The 15,824-nt window shown below is 41.9% G+C and overlaps 1 protein-coding gene across 1 annotated transcript in view; it reads left to right on the forward strand.

The window, feature by feature from the left end:
• LOC118113718 (eukaryotic translation initiation factor 3 subunit H) overlaps nt 1-11,426 on the forward strand; it is a 55,130-nt gene extending 43,704 nt beyond the window's left edge. The window contains exons 6-8 of the mRNA XM_035163658.2: nt 5,394-5,514; nt 10,539-10,671; nt 11,085-11,426. Coding sequence (XP_035019549.1) covers nt 5,394-5,514; nt 10,539-10,671; nt 11,085-11,179 — 349 coding nt within the window. The 3' untranslated portion in view covers nt 11,180-11,426. The remainder of the gene's footprint in view (nt 1-5,393; nt 5,515-10,538; nt 10,672-11,084) is intronic.
• Nucleotides 11,427-15,824: the final 4,398 nt, after the last annotated feature.

Consider the following 15,824-nt stretch of genomic DNA (forward strand, 5'->3'; position numbering starts at 1 on the left):
GGGTGTTTTATGCATCGTAATACCTGTAATATGCACAATATAGTTAAACCAAACTCTAACAGGTATTTATTGCTTGGATCAGATCTGCACACAGAGTTTAGTTTGAGTTCCTTTTCCATTTGAGACGACTTATTTGATTTCTGGAGCTTACTGTTGTGCCTCTGGGTCACTATTGGATGTTTGATTGAGATATACAGTCTAAAAAAAGGTACAGTAAATGCCACATATAAATGTCAGAGCGTATTTATTCCGAAAGCTCTCCAAAAGCAGGACTCGCCATCAAACTTTGTCTTCCATTACTAATGAGTGCAATATGAGCAAGCATCACCCCACCATATCCTCTCACAGCCTCTTTAAGTCTTGCATTTAGATCTCAGAGGCATCGGCATCAGTCTCGGGAGAATTTATCAGCAATCATTTATGGAGATAAACCGCTGCAAGTGGAGCAACAGCTGTGAAGCCGCTAATCAAAAAGCCTCCCAGGGGCAGGTGGGAGAAATTAGCACAATAACGACTCGCAGAGCTGATTCACACTCTGTTAGCACACAAAATGCACCGCGCTTAGTTGTACACTGCAGTGGAACCCATCAGGAGTTGTTGTGATTCTCATCATCTGTGTCTTGTAACACAAGTAAGCCATCAAGTAAATGAATTGTTCCACAGCTCTGTAGAATGCATCCTCGTGGCCAGCCAAGCTTTGCAGCCGCAGTCCTTTTCTTACAAATTGTCAAATAGACTTGAAGGAGAATGGCTCGCTTTTCTTTCATATCGCTCCATTTTGAAGACGACTACTCAGAGGTTCAAACAAAGCTTCAGATATGACGCGAAATGGAGAAGAGGCAGCCCAGCCCTCCCCGTAGGTTTCTCGGGATGACTGCCGATGGGATGTCTGGCGAGATGAAATTGTTTCCTGAAGTTGTCAGATTGCTACGCAGCTCTGTCCTTGTGTTGGATTGTAGCGTCCGTCTCTCTACATCTTCTGCTGACAGCCCCACCCTTTTCTCCTCATTTCCACTCCTTCAAAAAGTAAACGATAATGGGTTTTATTTAATGTTTTTTTCCCTTTTGTCTCATTTTCCAATCTGCAGCCCCATTTGTCAATGTCATCTATGTCTAGGGCTGAGTGAATGCAGTTTCACTCTGGCAAACAGGGTTGTTCTTACCACAGATGATGATGTTGATCGTGGTGATGGATTGCATGAATGGAAATTCATTTATGTAGCTTTTACCCCCAAACAGGCCTGAAATGGCTCTTTGTTACACAGGAGCCTATATACATCACATCTAAAAGCGCTTGTAGTGTAGGCCAATCTTACATGGTCTTTAATGAGGGTGATCCGATCAGGATGTTTGGGGCCGATCACCCATCACTGGGTCTATGTCCCTGTTTATGCCTGATTATATGATATTATGTGCCACCTTTGGTGATGTAAGTAACCCGTTTGCAAAGATTACCACAACACTACTGAGCACCCACTGGGACATGTTTTTTTTACACAAGTAAAGAAATAGCTTCATGTGTAACGTTTGCCGAATTTACAAGAAGGCTCAAATGATTCAGAATTAGTTGTAGACAGCGTTTCACAAACTTTATAAAGTTTAAACAAGAGCATAAACACTCATCACAGAGAAGCAAATGGTGATCAGACAGCGTGCTTCATGTGCACGTCAGGTGCGTCTCATTTTGAAAGCCTTTGTATCATGTAGCATTTATTTAACTATATTAACATTGTATAAAATCAAGGAATGGGAAAGTATCATGAATTCATTGGCAACAGTTTATTATTGGCAGGGCAACAGCTGCTTAACTTTAGCTTAACTTTCCTGTGGAATCAATAAAATGCTGCGCATGTGCATCTCAACAGAGATGAGAAGAGAAATGCCTCACTCGCTACCTATTTCCACCGTCAGCTCCTGGAATCAAATGAAAAGGTTACAATACAATAGTATTTACTGGAAGAAAAAAAATGAGTGAGCCATCTCGATTCCTTCTCATCTCTGTTGAGAGTTGCACTTCCTGAGTGACAGCTGTTGGTTTTGCCTCATCTGATCGGCGTTTATAGAGATCGCTGTTCAAAGTAATAAGAGGGAATATCAACCGATAACAACCGGTGGCCAATCAATCGGAGCACCCTTAGTCTTTAACCATCTTCACAGTTCTCCTCATAGTTAACTGTAAATTATCCTTTAAACCTCATAATTACTCTCTGTTGTCCAGTATGAATAGAGCTACATCATCAAACCATTAGCCACTGTCTGATTAGCGTCATTGGCTCTCTGTACTGAAATGTACGAAAAGAGAAAGATATGTAAACATAGCTTCATGCTCTGTAGAAATATGATGATATATTCAATAGGGGAGAAGTTGATCGGGAGCAGGCACAGAGAACAAGAAGAAGACTTTATTCAGGCTGCAGCTAAAGAGGGAATGAGACAAGAGGGAAGAAGAGAGGAGAAATAACGGAAAATAGGGTCACAAAGGAGGTGGTGACAGAAATGATACTGTGAATAAAATACTCTGAGGAAAAATGACCCTTGACAGACGAAATTGATTCAGTGAGACGGTGCTTTTGATCACCGGGCAATAATATTCCTGTCTATGATGATTCCTTTCCATAATGGAATAGTTACAACTGTGCTGTAGGCTATTCAGTCGCATCAAAGTTATATGATATGAATACGTGTGAAAATGTAGTATAAAAATGTGTTTTATGAATACTTAATTTTATATTTTGCCAAGACAACAGTGTACACCAGTGCTGGGACAATGTTCGATTTGCAATGTCCTCTTTAAAACCCTGCACTGCTGCAGAAGCACGTCTGTTGGTTTGTGTTGGGCCTCAGTCCATCAGTGAAAAAGGCTCCATCACTGAAAACAGTCATTGTAAGAAGGGAAGTCACTTCCTTGGCAGCTTTGTTAAACAACTCCTCTGAACTTTCAATTTACTGAATGTCGGCCTATTTTTGCTTGCACATCAATACCGATTTAGAAGTTGTCCTCTGCTGTCCTCTGTGAATATGAGCATGTGGGGCCGAGCACACATACAGTATGGGCAGCCATTGAACCCGGCGTTGAAACAGAATTGGTGATCGTAGGAACTGCCTCGATAGACTTTGATTTCTAATTCAGGATTGATCGGAAGGTTCACTGACACCTCTGAATAATTAAACTCTTTGGAGTTTATGGTCAGACACTGGGCAGTCTTGAATAGATTATTCAGCATTTTTTTTCAACCAGGTGTAACTGTTAGTCCCATCTTTCAGTGTTAGGAAATACTTAACCCTTTTGAAGTGTGTTTATCATACACAAAAAAAACTGAAAATGTCTTTGAAGTGGATGAAGAATTTCATAATATTTATTTTATTTTTGCAATCAACATTGCATTCTCAATTCAGCTATGGTATCTCAAAATATCAAATAGAGGTCCAGTGGATTCATATAACCCTTTATACGTGGCAAGGACTCATACACAAGCCCTTCAATTTCACAATGTACAGCAAAAGATAATATGAAAACCTGATATTAAAATAACACACACACAAGATAAATGACTTGATGTATACAGACAGATGACGAAGAATTTTAACCCATCTGTAAATAACCGACAGATGTTTTCAAGGATCCTGCTCTAATGATTTCCATTGCATATATTATAAATGTACACCACACAAAGTGCAGAAGTCAGAACTAACAGATGTTTGATGTTAGATTATAAATTGATTTCGTCTGTTACTCATGTTGCAGTTTGTGAATAATATGATACCATAACAATTCCCCTTTTACTTTCATTTCTTATCACCTTCGTAACACCAAATATACTGGATTCATAACTGTATTGTAGTAAGTTTTATGAGTGTGTTGTTCAAACATTACCTTAAAGCCCGTACAAAGTTGTTTACTCATTGTTATAATTGACTCAGGATTCTGTTGAGAGATGAAGTCTATAGAGCTACTGTGACAAAGTAAAGCAATTTAACTAAAGTCATGTTTGTTATGTCGGAAAAGTAGCCTTAGAATTGTTAGATACAAAAATTTGCTACAAAGGAAATCTGCACGGATTAAAAAGGCATATTTGATTAAGTGAGTTCAATTCTGGGTTCAGTGGATCTTGTTTCTCAGCGGTACCAAAACTTTGCTATCTGTATTAATACACCATAAAGAAAGGTATTCCCAATCAATAGTTTCAAGGTAACAGCTGTGGAGACGGTGACAGTTTTTTTTTTTTAAGTCCAAGAAATTGAGGGTGGGTAAATTATTTCTCGACAAGATGATTTTTATTTTTTTTTGCTTGCAACAGAAGATGGAGCGTGTGAGGAGCCAGGGGAGCGAGAGAGAAATATTGATTTATAAAAATTGGTAATTGAAAAATCTCACAGCAGAGAGGACAGTAACTGAAATCACCCAAACCTCTCTCCACTCTGCCTCCACATAATCACAGAAACAATAAAACACACACAAAACAGTTATGTCGGCGCGAGTGCACACACAGCCCAAACATACACAGGGGCTGGCATTCCTTGCGGGTACAATTGTCATTTAAATAAACAAGTCAGAATCTGTTTTTCCACAGTTACGTGCTGCATTATGTAGCACCCAAAACATTCATAAATAAGACAATATCGTGTAATTCCACAGAGGAAAGTAGAAGAGGGAGAAGATTTGAAGTAGAGCACTGCAGCCTGGCCAAGGTTGAAGTTAAGGCAGTAGTGAGATATCCTGTTAAAAACAGGGCTCATGGGAGGAGAGAGAAGAGGATGTTTGTTAGCATTGTCAGCACAGAAGTGTTGGGCTGGGGGGGGGGGGGTATGAGGAACATGAGCAGAGACACGTAGCACAGGGACAAGAGGACCGGTCCAGGGGTCTGAGTACAGTCAAACCCCAGGAGAAAGGTTTCCTGTCGGATCTCTTTCAGGACAAATAGGAGCCACTCTGGAAGACGGTGAACTCGTAGATTAGGTGTGTTCAGTCCCATCCGATGTGGATACAGCATTCTTAGACTGCAACGTCTGACCACAGGCTTTTGTATGTACACCTGGCACTAAGCTGTCTTGTTATCTCAGTTCTCCCCACACTGTGATTTTAGTATGTAAATTGGTGCGGCAGAGCTGGCGGACTTGCCAAGAAATTTCAAATGTTCCAGGTTGTTTGGAGCCTTTGCTGTCTTTTTGCCAGATTTTTAAGATGGTGAAAGCAGTGGAAAATGTTAACTCGTCTCAAACAAACCAACCAACACACAGGGCAAAACTATAATCTCCTGGGTGGAGGTAATTAGTATGTGGTATCTGGAAGATCAGAAACGAGGGTGAATAAAATGATGTATGTCATTGCTGCTGACACTCACTGATGGCTGTACAAAAATGTGCGAATGACATACTGACATTTTTCTTTCCAGCAATCACTTGGAGAAGAGCCTTCAGCTTCTGATGGACAGAGTCGATGACATGAGCCAAGACATTGTCAAATTTAACACCTACAGCCGCAACCTGAGTAAGCAACAGCAGCAGAAACACCAGGTAACTCTCACGCATTCACACACACACTCACCAATGCGCACACACCACCTACACACACAATCAGCAAGCAGCAGCAGCCGAGGCACCTACCGCCACAAACTCTGGAGGAAAACCGCAGTTATATTTCTCTCAGACATGGACACAACTAGTTGTAGCCGTAATACCAGTAGGCAAGAAGCAGAAGCACCAAGTAGCGTGTGTGTGTGTGCGCACACACACAGAGTCCACCAGGCTCACAAACACCCACTTAAAATCCACAGCGGTAACTACAGTAAACAGCAAAGGTTAAAGATATATAAACATTTATTGTGTCTGTGAAAGCAATGTATACTCACATTGATGTATGTGGATATTCCATAGACATATCACTGTCAGCTGAAGACAGGCAATGCTGATGATGATCAGATGATCAAATGAACATTAATGAAGTCTTCCACTTCAGTGTCCTTCTTCTTTTTTTTTTTATTTTCGAATGATTGTGATTTGAATAACAAATAAACTGGACATGGCACCCTCCACCTCACTGCAGCTGCTGACACGTGCCCATTGCAGATCAGCATCACTCGAATTTCAAACACGCCTCGCCTCCACGTGTTGCATTACTTTTCCTGTCAGGAATTGTTCATTTTTTATCACCATGGGGGTTACATCCATGCTAGAGTCATTCGTTTATCCATATATATAGAAAATGTAGTGCAGGGGGTGATTTAAATCATTCGTCACAAGCCTCTGTCCGACAATCTCCATATACCGTTTGCACCAAGGGGCAGCTGATACAAATGGACATTAAGCTGATGTTAATACATAGTGTTTCTTTTATTTTAGTGAGTTAGTTAAACTTTTAAAAAATATATATTTTCTGTACCAGCCAGACTCATCACAAACCCAGACTTTATTTGAAAGCTGCAGCACATTGTAAAACACAGATACTGTGTGTGTGTGCGTGTGCGCAAAGACTCAAGACACATTCACCTCCTACAAGCACAAACTGAGCCAGAAGCAGCAAAAACACCGGAGCAGAAAAACATACTCACACCCAGATGAAGAGTTGGCCACGAACCATCTGCAACTGCAAGCTCGGCCTGTTGCATCGTAAACATCCAGCATCTCATGCGTGCACAGACAAACAAACAGGAAAATGGAAGAAACGAGGCACAATGTGACACCTCACATGCATGTTCAAACATTATTCTGTCGTTATTCTCTGCGAGTGGAAATTAAGGAAACATCTGAAGTATGGATGTTGATCCGGGCTGAGTCATCATCATCCCGGCCAACAGCAAGTTCACACACATTAAAAAGACTCACAACAAACGTACACCTGCGACTACAGGTTATCCCTGTATGTACACAAGACATTTACAACCTGGGCTGCAAAGAAACACACACCCCCAGGCCAATCACCCACACTGAAGCCCTCATGATCCATCATCCTCCACTACCGACCTTCTCATCATCACCGCCCCCAAGCCTTAACCCCGACACACGCACACATACACACACTCATGTCATACACAATATCACCCAGACAGGCAGACCCTTTAATGGGGCCTACTTTTTCCCATGTTTCACACTATTATCTACAATGAACAAACGGGGCACAGAGAAAAACAGAGTGAGCCTCTATTGCACCGTTCAGACATCTACAGTTCTTGCTCCGTCTAATCTTGTGCTATTGACCCTGCTGCTTCCCCGACCAATGGAACCTTATTAATCATCATAGAAAGTTGGAGAAATCGCGCCGTGCTGGGGCGGCTCCATTTTTCATTTACAACTCTCTCAATTTGGTGAATAGCAAGTTCCGTGGCACAATATGTGGCCATAGCACCCAGTAATTTATGTGTCGCTGCCCTTTATTTATTCATTATCTTTTTTGTCCATTCACAGCAGCAAGAAAGACTTAGCAGAAGATTAGGTACGGAACAATATGTTAATCTTATGAACCCAGGTACCATGATTCATAGTTAATGGTACAATGAGATGATTCAGCTATAGGTCGTTACCATGTTTTTTTGACATCATATAAAACAAGAAAATAAAGATATGGCTAAAAGTATCTTGTTTGTTGTAAGTGCTGAATTGATGCATAGCCACTAAATTTATGGTTGTCGAACTCCACTAGCTCACACATCACAAATGCTAGGGTGCCAAAAGGCATACGGGAAGCAGAAACAAAGAGTATTAAGGTTTAATGGTCTGACATAAAGGTCTTCGCTTTGGACCTGATCCAAAACAAGCCAGAGTAAAACCTATCCCAACCGTACACACATAAATAATTAAATCCACACTTCTAAAAGAAGACTCAAGGACAGATGGACCAGATTGGTTGATCTCAATGGACTACAGTACAACCAGCAACATGATGCACTAACAGTTGTGGTTAAAGAATATCAAAAAACCATGACTACTCAGTATGGATGGGTCAGATCGCACCTGTCTTCATTTTGATCCCAACCACATGACTGTAAAGTTTCATGATTGTATCTTACATGTTTCTGGTGTGGCTGTGATGCCTTTTCCAGCTCAGCAGGGGGTTTTATGGACAAAAACATGACTTCACCATAGACTTACTAGTGTCTCCCACTGTGCCAACCTCTACATGAAAGAACTAAGAACACAAAGCCCTGACCTCCTACAGAGGAACAGCACCAAGCCACTGGTTTAAATATGTGGATGATGCTCGGGTCAAAATTAAAACCCAGGAAGTGCAAGCCTTAAAAGAACTCAAATCCCTGATGGCAGAAACATAAATTTCACATGACAGGATGTCAGGAGCAACAGCTGGCCTTTTTGGACTGAAACCCCACACACACTGACCAGTACCTACTCTTTGACTCCAAACACCCACCGGAACACCAGCTAGGAGTTATAACCCTTCAACACCGAGCTGATAATGTGCCTTCAAGTGCCCAGGCCCAAGAGACAAAGTAAACTTGGAGGATGGCACTTAAGGCTTGTGGAAAACCCTAACTGGACCTTTCTAAAAATACCTGCAATATCTAGGAAGAACACCAACACTGCAGGTGCTAAAGAAAATAATAAACACAACACTGTCATATATCTGAGCAGAAGTGTTCCTGAGATGCACTGGATGATCTTCAAGCACCAGCTAATGACCTGTTGTCACAACAGCAAGGAGCCACCAACCAAGTGACATCAGTCGCATTTATAATGACCCCACATATGTTGATGCCACTTTTTCCTATGACACATTATTCATACACGGACGGCACATCCCTCAGGGGCAATTTGAGGTTCAGTATCGTGCCCAAGGACAGTTTGGACTGGAGGAGCTGGGGATCAAACAGTCCCCTCTACCTCTGGAGCCACAGCCTCCCCACCAGTGACTTGGCACAGAAAAGCTTCTTGGTTGAGTCCAGTTTCCATTGATTTAACTTTTCTTGGATTCGTTTCCATTGTTCAAAGACCGATTTTATGGAAAATACTTTTAGTCCCATTTTTCACCCTCTTGATCTACAATAAAACACTCTGAAGCCAACTGGATTGGAGACAGCATACGTTTTTGCACATAGGGTACAGATTTCCTTACATATTTTCTCCCATGCCACTGATAGCCTGACCCCTTCAGGATTCACAAAGTGAGATACAAGGCTGACGTGTAGCAATAGAACAAGACCCTACTCTACCTAATTAGACTGAGTACACGTTGTACCCAGTCTGACTCTGATCCCAGCTCGTTTCTCAGTTCCTCAGAACAGAGTGGTCCTCTAGACTAGATAACAAAATGGGAGTTGTTAGCAATAATATTGGTGGTCCCAGAAACGTGCTGTGGAACAGGCCGTGGAAAGCCTGTGAATGTAGAAATCCAGATGCAGAGGAATCCTGCTGCAGTGCGAGAGAAGTGTGACGATTATCTGGACAGGATTATTTTTCCATCCAGACAACAGCGTCAAACATAAAGCTGAAACTAAGCCAGACCTCAGACCTCTAAGCCAGAGTCCAGACCTCAATCAGACTCAGACCTTGTGGCAGGACTTTAACGCTGCTGTTCCCTCAGTCTCCAGTAGTCTGTAAAGAGTAACTGGGGAAAAAAGCAGCATATGTTTTATATTTGTATTTGATTCGATTTTTTTTATATTTCTGCGTTTATTTCATGTTTTGGGGGTTTTGCACCTACGTTTAAGGTGCACAATGAAAACTGATGTGTGTTTCTACAACATGCGTTTAGTTATACATCAGTATTTTGATTATGCGGCGTCATGCTTTGATGCATCGGCAGGACAAGAACACCCTGGATGGAGGAGTAATGATTCATTAGAACAAATATTTAAACATTTCTCACATGTTTGTGTGAGCAGTTTTTGTCAGCTTTAGTCACCCGTACAGATGCAATGTGGGATGTTTGCTTCAAAGTACTAGAGGTGCTCCCACGCCAGTTTTCCTCCTCCTCCTCCCCCCTCCACCGCTCTGTATCATTCTCTCCTCCATCTTGCCAAATTAACAAGGCTTTTAGGTTCTCCAGAGACCTGGCACCTCACTGATTTACCGACTGTCAGTCCTCCACCAATCACTCCATCCCTGTCAACACTTACAACTCCTCTTTCTCTCTCTCTCGCTCTCTCATATCATCATCATTGTTTCTCTACATCTCACTTCATTCTTGTTACTGTTGCTATTGTCTATCTCCTTTCTCTTCCTTTTTTCTTCTTCGTACCATCCACTGCCGCTCTGCATCATTCTAACTGTATTTCTCTCCTGCTTGTACATTGCCTTTTCTTTTTCCCGTTTCTCTTACTTCATACCTCTTTTCTCACGTTTACTCCCACTCCTCACCTTCCTGCTGTCAGTTTCACCCTTTCTTTTCTCTTCAAATTCTCATCATGTCTTTTCTTGCCTCTGTGCGCCCATTCTTTCCTCTTCTCTTTCCCTGACCAATTTCTTTTACCATCCATTCTCATTCCACATTCCTTTCTCTTGGTGCTATTAATGTTTGTTTTTCTCTTGCCTCCTGTGCCCCCCTCCGCTAATGTCACCTCTCTTCCTGTGTTCGTCCCTCCCTCCAGTACGTCCAGAGGCGGCAGCAGGAGAACGTCCAGCGACAGACCAGAGGGGAGCCCTCGCTGCCTGAGGAGGACATCACCAAAATGTTCAAGCCTCCCCAGCCTCCACCACGCATGGACACACTGCTTATTGCAGGTACGCACAAACGCACAACTTCCACACACAGACAGCACTCATCATCTCCACCACAGAGACCCCCCGCCCCCCCTCCTCAAAACTCCATCAGATGCCTCTGCTCTCCTCACAGGAGCACAGGTTCTGTTTTGTAATTATCTATGCCATTATCTTGAAATTACATTAATTTAAAGTTTATCGACTCAATCTCCAAGTCGACCGCCCCGTTCCCTGCTGCTTCACGCTGTTCAGCTCTTCTCCGCCTTCTGACAACATTCTGATCCTTCCGTTTACTCAATTCCCCACTAATTTGATGTTTCTCCCCTCCTCCTACCCCTCTCTCCCACCTCCACCTGTTTGTGTGCATTTGTCGTATGTTTCTGTGGGTGTGTTTGTGTGTGGGTGCATGGATTCATGTGGCTATCCTCCAACAGGGCAAATTAACAACTACTGCCAGAACGTTAAGGAATTCACCTCCCAGAACCTCGGGAAGCTGTTCATGGCGGAGGCTCTCCAAGGCCACAACTAGAAGAGACGACAGGGGGGAGGAACCTGCGAGAGAGGGAGAAGCAAGTGCACAGTGGAGGGAGGTCATAAAGAAAGAAAGGAAAGATAATAGAGATGCAAAACCACGTCTGCAACAACTGGAGGAACACTGCGCCTGTGTTTGTTTTCTAAGAATTTATTCATTGTTTTTATGCCTAACTACATCTTGGATACAAACGTATCTTTGAAAATCACTTGATTTTGATTCGAATAAAAGACTTGCATCTCAATATCCGCTCAGATTTCTTGTATTTTCTCACAGATAAACTGTACTATGGTTTTGATGGTAACTGCAGTGCACTGCTGTGGGCCCTGACATTGTTTGGTTTACTCACCAAATTTGCTTGTTGTATTTGTTGGGAATAATAATTCTAAAATAGATCTTACACATTATACAATATAGTTATACACTAGAATAACACTAGTGACCTATTATCAGTGGATTTGTTCACATAGAGGGAACAATGATTTCTTTGTAAACAGAACTGCAACAGAAGTATCAGTAGAGTTGGGCGTTGAGTCATATGCCAGCTATGTGACTTGGCCCCCACTGTCTCGCTGCACTAAACAGACTTTTAATTGTCTTTTGAATCTGCCCATCTTGCACACAGGTATCAATTGGCACCTGTTTGTTTTTAAGATGCAAAAGTAAAGTGCCAGTAGAAAGATTTGGCATGAAACAAAGAATTGAGTTCTCTAGACAAACATTTGAAGAAGGATCTCCAGGTGTGCCGGATAATAGACAGAGAGACGCTGTCATCTGCGTGGGGTGGCATTCCTTCTTTAGTCTGTAATTGCCAAAATCCCATAAATTATTTAACACAACCTTTGAGAAATGTACCAACAGTGGAACCAATTACATCTTTGTGATGTTTATTCATAAAAAGAGAAATAAATCAAAGCTGTGTAGCTGCTGATGAATGTAAGGCATGATTTATGACAAGATCCAGAGATCATTAGGCCTATACATAATGACAGCATTGAATTCCCAGCTCTTACAAGAACTCAGTTAAAGATAAGATTGTCAAGCATCTTCTTAACTTGTATTTATCAATCTGTTGCCAAGAGAGTCCTGACATTCAGATTTTATTTGCTGGTTTATCAGCAGGAGAGAATCAGCCTGAGCAGGCGGTGTAATTAGTATCGATTCAATAATAATTGAAGTCAGGAGGTATTTGGGTTCTTTTTTTGTCAAGAAATCATAAGGAAATCAATGAGCATATTGAAGCTACATGACCACAGCTCAGGAATCACAATTCCTCCACTGCCTTCAGGACATTACTGTACCTCTAAATTATTCCTCTGCTTGAATCCTCTGCCGTCAACATCTCAATACTTCATACATGTTTTTGCACAGCTTCATTACTGTTATTCATTCAGTTTATTTAACCAGATTAATATACGCAGTGTCAATACTGTTGTTGAATGCATTGTGGGTAAATATATTAATAAAACATGGGGTCTGCTATTTAGACATCTCCTGACATATATTATTTAATTCAGTCCGATAAACAACACGTTAAGGGATTCGCTCTTTAGTTATTTAGTTAGAACTCCGTGCCCATACTCAACCTGCCTGTCTGGAATGAGCTGTTCTCTTGGTCTGTGTTAACGCTCTGGAGCTACTTCAGAATTATTTCTTATCTTTGGTGGGTCCTCCTCAAAAAGTTCTACAATATTCTGTCACTTTTTATTGTTTTGACGTTGTGTGCAGAGCTTTTTCTAAACAGTCTATGGTGCAGAGTGAAGTTAGAAAAGTTTGTGTCCATACTACCTGGTTTATCTGCATTGAAGATTTTATCGTCAATGTTTGTTGTGAATATAAACAGAATTTGCTTTGTTATTGCTCACTTGTCAGTTATATATGAACAGAATGTCTGTTATGGTAAAATGAAAATAATAAAATTCTCAAAATTATCTGCCAGCGATTTCGACCTGTTTGACCCAGTTGCCGACCACTGCTGTAGTTTATCTGAGGATGTTCACACTGCTCGGTCCCCACTGCTAAAGAGCGAGTTTATTCATATGTGAATATTGAATGATTGATCATTTGTCCAAATCGCACCAATTCAACTCTGCACTTCCCTGAAACACGAGGGGTTTGAAGTCGATAAGAACAACGGTTTGCGAGAAATGTGCTACCAAATACAAATCAATCACAGATATCAGTTAAGTAAACTTGTTATTAAATTATTTATTACTTTTCCTCATCAACAGTTGTCTGTTTTTTGTTTTAATGCACGTTGCAGTATTATTAATGCAGGAATGATCCTTAAAAGGTTTTGTCTTCAGGTGACTTGAGCCTGGGCTGACAGTTCCCCTCCCAGCACAGCAATGATCCAAAGCGTATAAAGCTGAGACAATGTTCGAGAGGCTTCAGGCCAAGTCTCTGTCTGTCCTTGAGTGGTCCAACCGAAGCCCAGATTTAAACCCCAGAGTGTCTGTGAAGAGACATGAAGACGACAGTTCACAGACACTTCCCATCTAATCTGATGGAGCTCATGAGGATCTGCCGGAAAGTCTTCGTGGGCTTTTTCTCCACATAACGTCTCTGGATCAAGTGGTCAAATCTAGGTGTGTAAACTTTGTAGAGATGTGTAGTAACTGAAATTTAATAGACTTGCAACGACATCTAAAAACATGTTTACGCTTTGTTATATTGGGCAAATGAGCGTCGACTGATTGGAATATTTTATTTTTTCCAATTAAAAGTTAATCAACAAAGTGAAAAGGTCTGATTACTTTCTGTAGAAAAGCTTGAAGATGATTTTTAAGTGTTTTACAGCCTTGACCTACAGGTGTTGCTAAATAGTAAGAAATAAAAAATTGGATTTCAAAAAGTTGAGTCACCCAATCCCTGGTGGAAATTATGCCTGTGCACAGCAGCTGCGTGAGTCAGCCGAAAGTGTAGTGGATTTAAAATGAAAATGAACTGATAGAAATATCAAGATACAATAACCTCTTATTAATCCTGGTCATCCTGTACCCTTCATCCTCAGCAAACTGAGCATCCAGGAATTAGTCTCCCCCCCAGCTCACATCCTCCTGCATAACAGCTTCGGCTAAACACCTCACAAGTAGCTGGGAGCTCCTCTGCAGAGTGTCACACATCTGAGAAGTACCTTCCCAGGTCGTAGAGTTGCAGCTCATTTGCGAAGCTTGTCACCAGCGTCCACTCCGCCCAACAACAAAAACCCTGAATGATGGCTCCCCTTGCTCGATTCAATAAAGAAGCTGCCATCGCGCGGTTCAATGTATGATAATTACAGTGCGGCTCTCTCGTCCCCTCCGCCGTCCCTCGACCTGCGGTGGAGCGGCATCATCTAATTCAGCGCATGATGTTATTTAACGTGTCGTCAACGTTGCCAAGTGGAGTAATAACTTGTCGCGCTCCTGCTAGTCATCGGCACAATGTCATTAACAATAATTACAAGTCAGCCGACATGATAAACGTTTATTAGAATGGTGACACTCGAGCCGGAAATGATTTCCTCCCTCAAATCATAACATGTTTCCCCCGACACGCTGGCAGGACGAGGAATATTAATTGAGCACAGAGGGCCTCGTTGATATTTATTAAGATATCTGCTGCTGTGACAGGCACACCTGTGCATGTGATGGATGTGTCCTATGATGGGAGGCCTTTCCTCCTCCCAGCAGCTATTGATTAGCTTTTTTCCGGCAGCGGCTTGTGCTTAAGGTGAATCTGTGTTATTAGTCATTCTGCAGCAGCAGCTCTGCAGGACGACGTTTGCCCTTGAGGCCTGACGGGGGCACAGCCTCCCTTGTCCCTAATCCAGAGGCTGTGCGAGGAATCACAAAAACTTTTCCCCGTGGCCCCGACCGAAGCTGTGCGACGCCCCTGCAGAGTGTAAACACGCTGACAGAGGTTCGGCTTGTATTTAAAGTGACAATGTTTTGATTGGGGCGGAAGGCGGTGGGGACTGAATCATGCAGTCACAGCAGGGCTCAAGGGCAATGGAGCGGAGGTGCGCGGGAATCCAAGTGGTGTTTTTGCCTCCACGTGACTCCAGTCATATAAATCAGGACGTTACTGTGAAGTGATGCAAGCAGAGTTAAAGATAATGAAGTGCAGCCTTTTACGAGTGAAGCACAAGCTCGTATAAGAAGACAAATCAGATGGTTTCTCATATTAAAAGTCAGTTTCATGGCCTTCATACCAATAAAGGAATAGGGAAAGGTTTCACAAACACTATAGTGCAGATATATAGACATTTTATAACTTCGATGAAGAATTTGCATTCACTGTTACTCATTGATAACACTGTTACTTAGCTGTAATCATTTTTAATGATACATGAATTTGGCACCTTCACATTAAAAGGTTCCCAGTTTAAATCCCCTCTTGGAATTTGCATGTTCTCCCCGTGTCTGTGTGGGTTTTCTCCAGGTTCTCCAGTTTCCTCCCACAGTCCAAAGAAATGCAGACTGGGTTTAGGTTAACTGGAGACTCTTAATCCTCCATAGTTGGACAAACAATGAGGATATTATATTAATAATTATAAAAAACAGGTATGATGAATTTAAACTTTGTACAGAATACAGCCACATATCCTCATGTCAGTTGTAATGTCACCAAATTAAACTGCTTAGATTTTTATTAGGGC

This window comes from Hippoglossus stenolepis, chromosome 8, assembly GCF_022539355.2.
Source record: "Hippoglossus stenolepis isolate QCI-W04-F060 chromosome 8, HSTE1.2, whole genome shotgun sequence".
Taxonomy (NCBI): Eukaryota; Metazoa; Chordata; class Actinopteri; order Pleuronectiformes; family Pleuronectidae; genus Hippoglossus; species Hippoglossus stenolepis.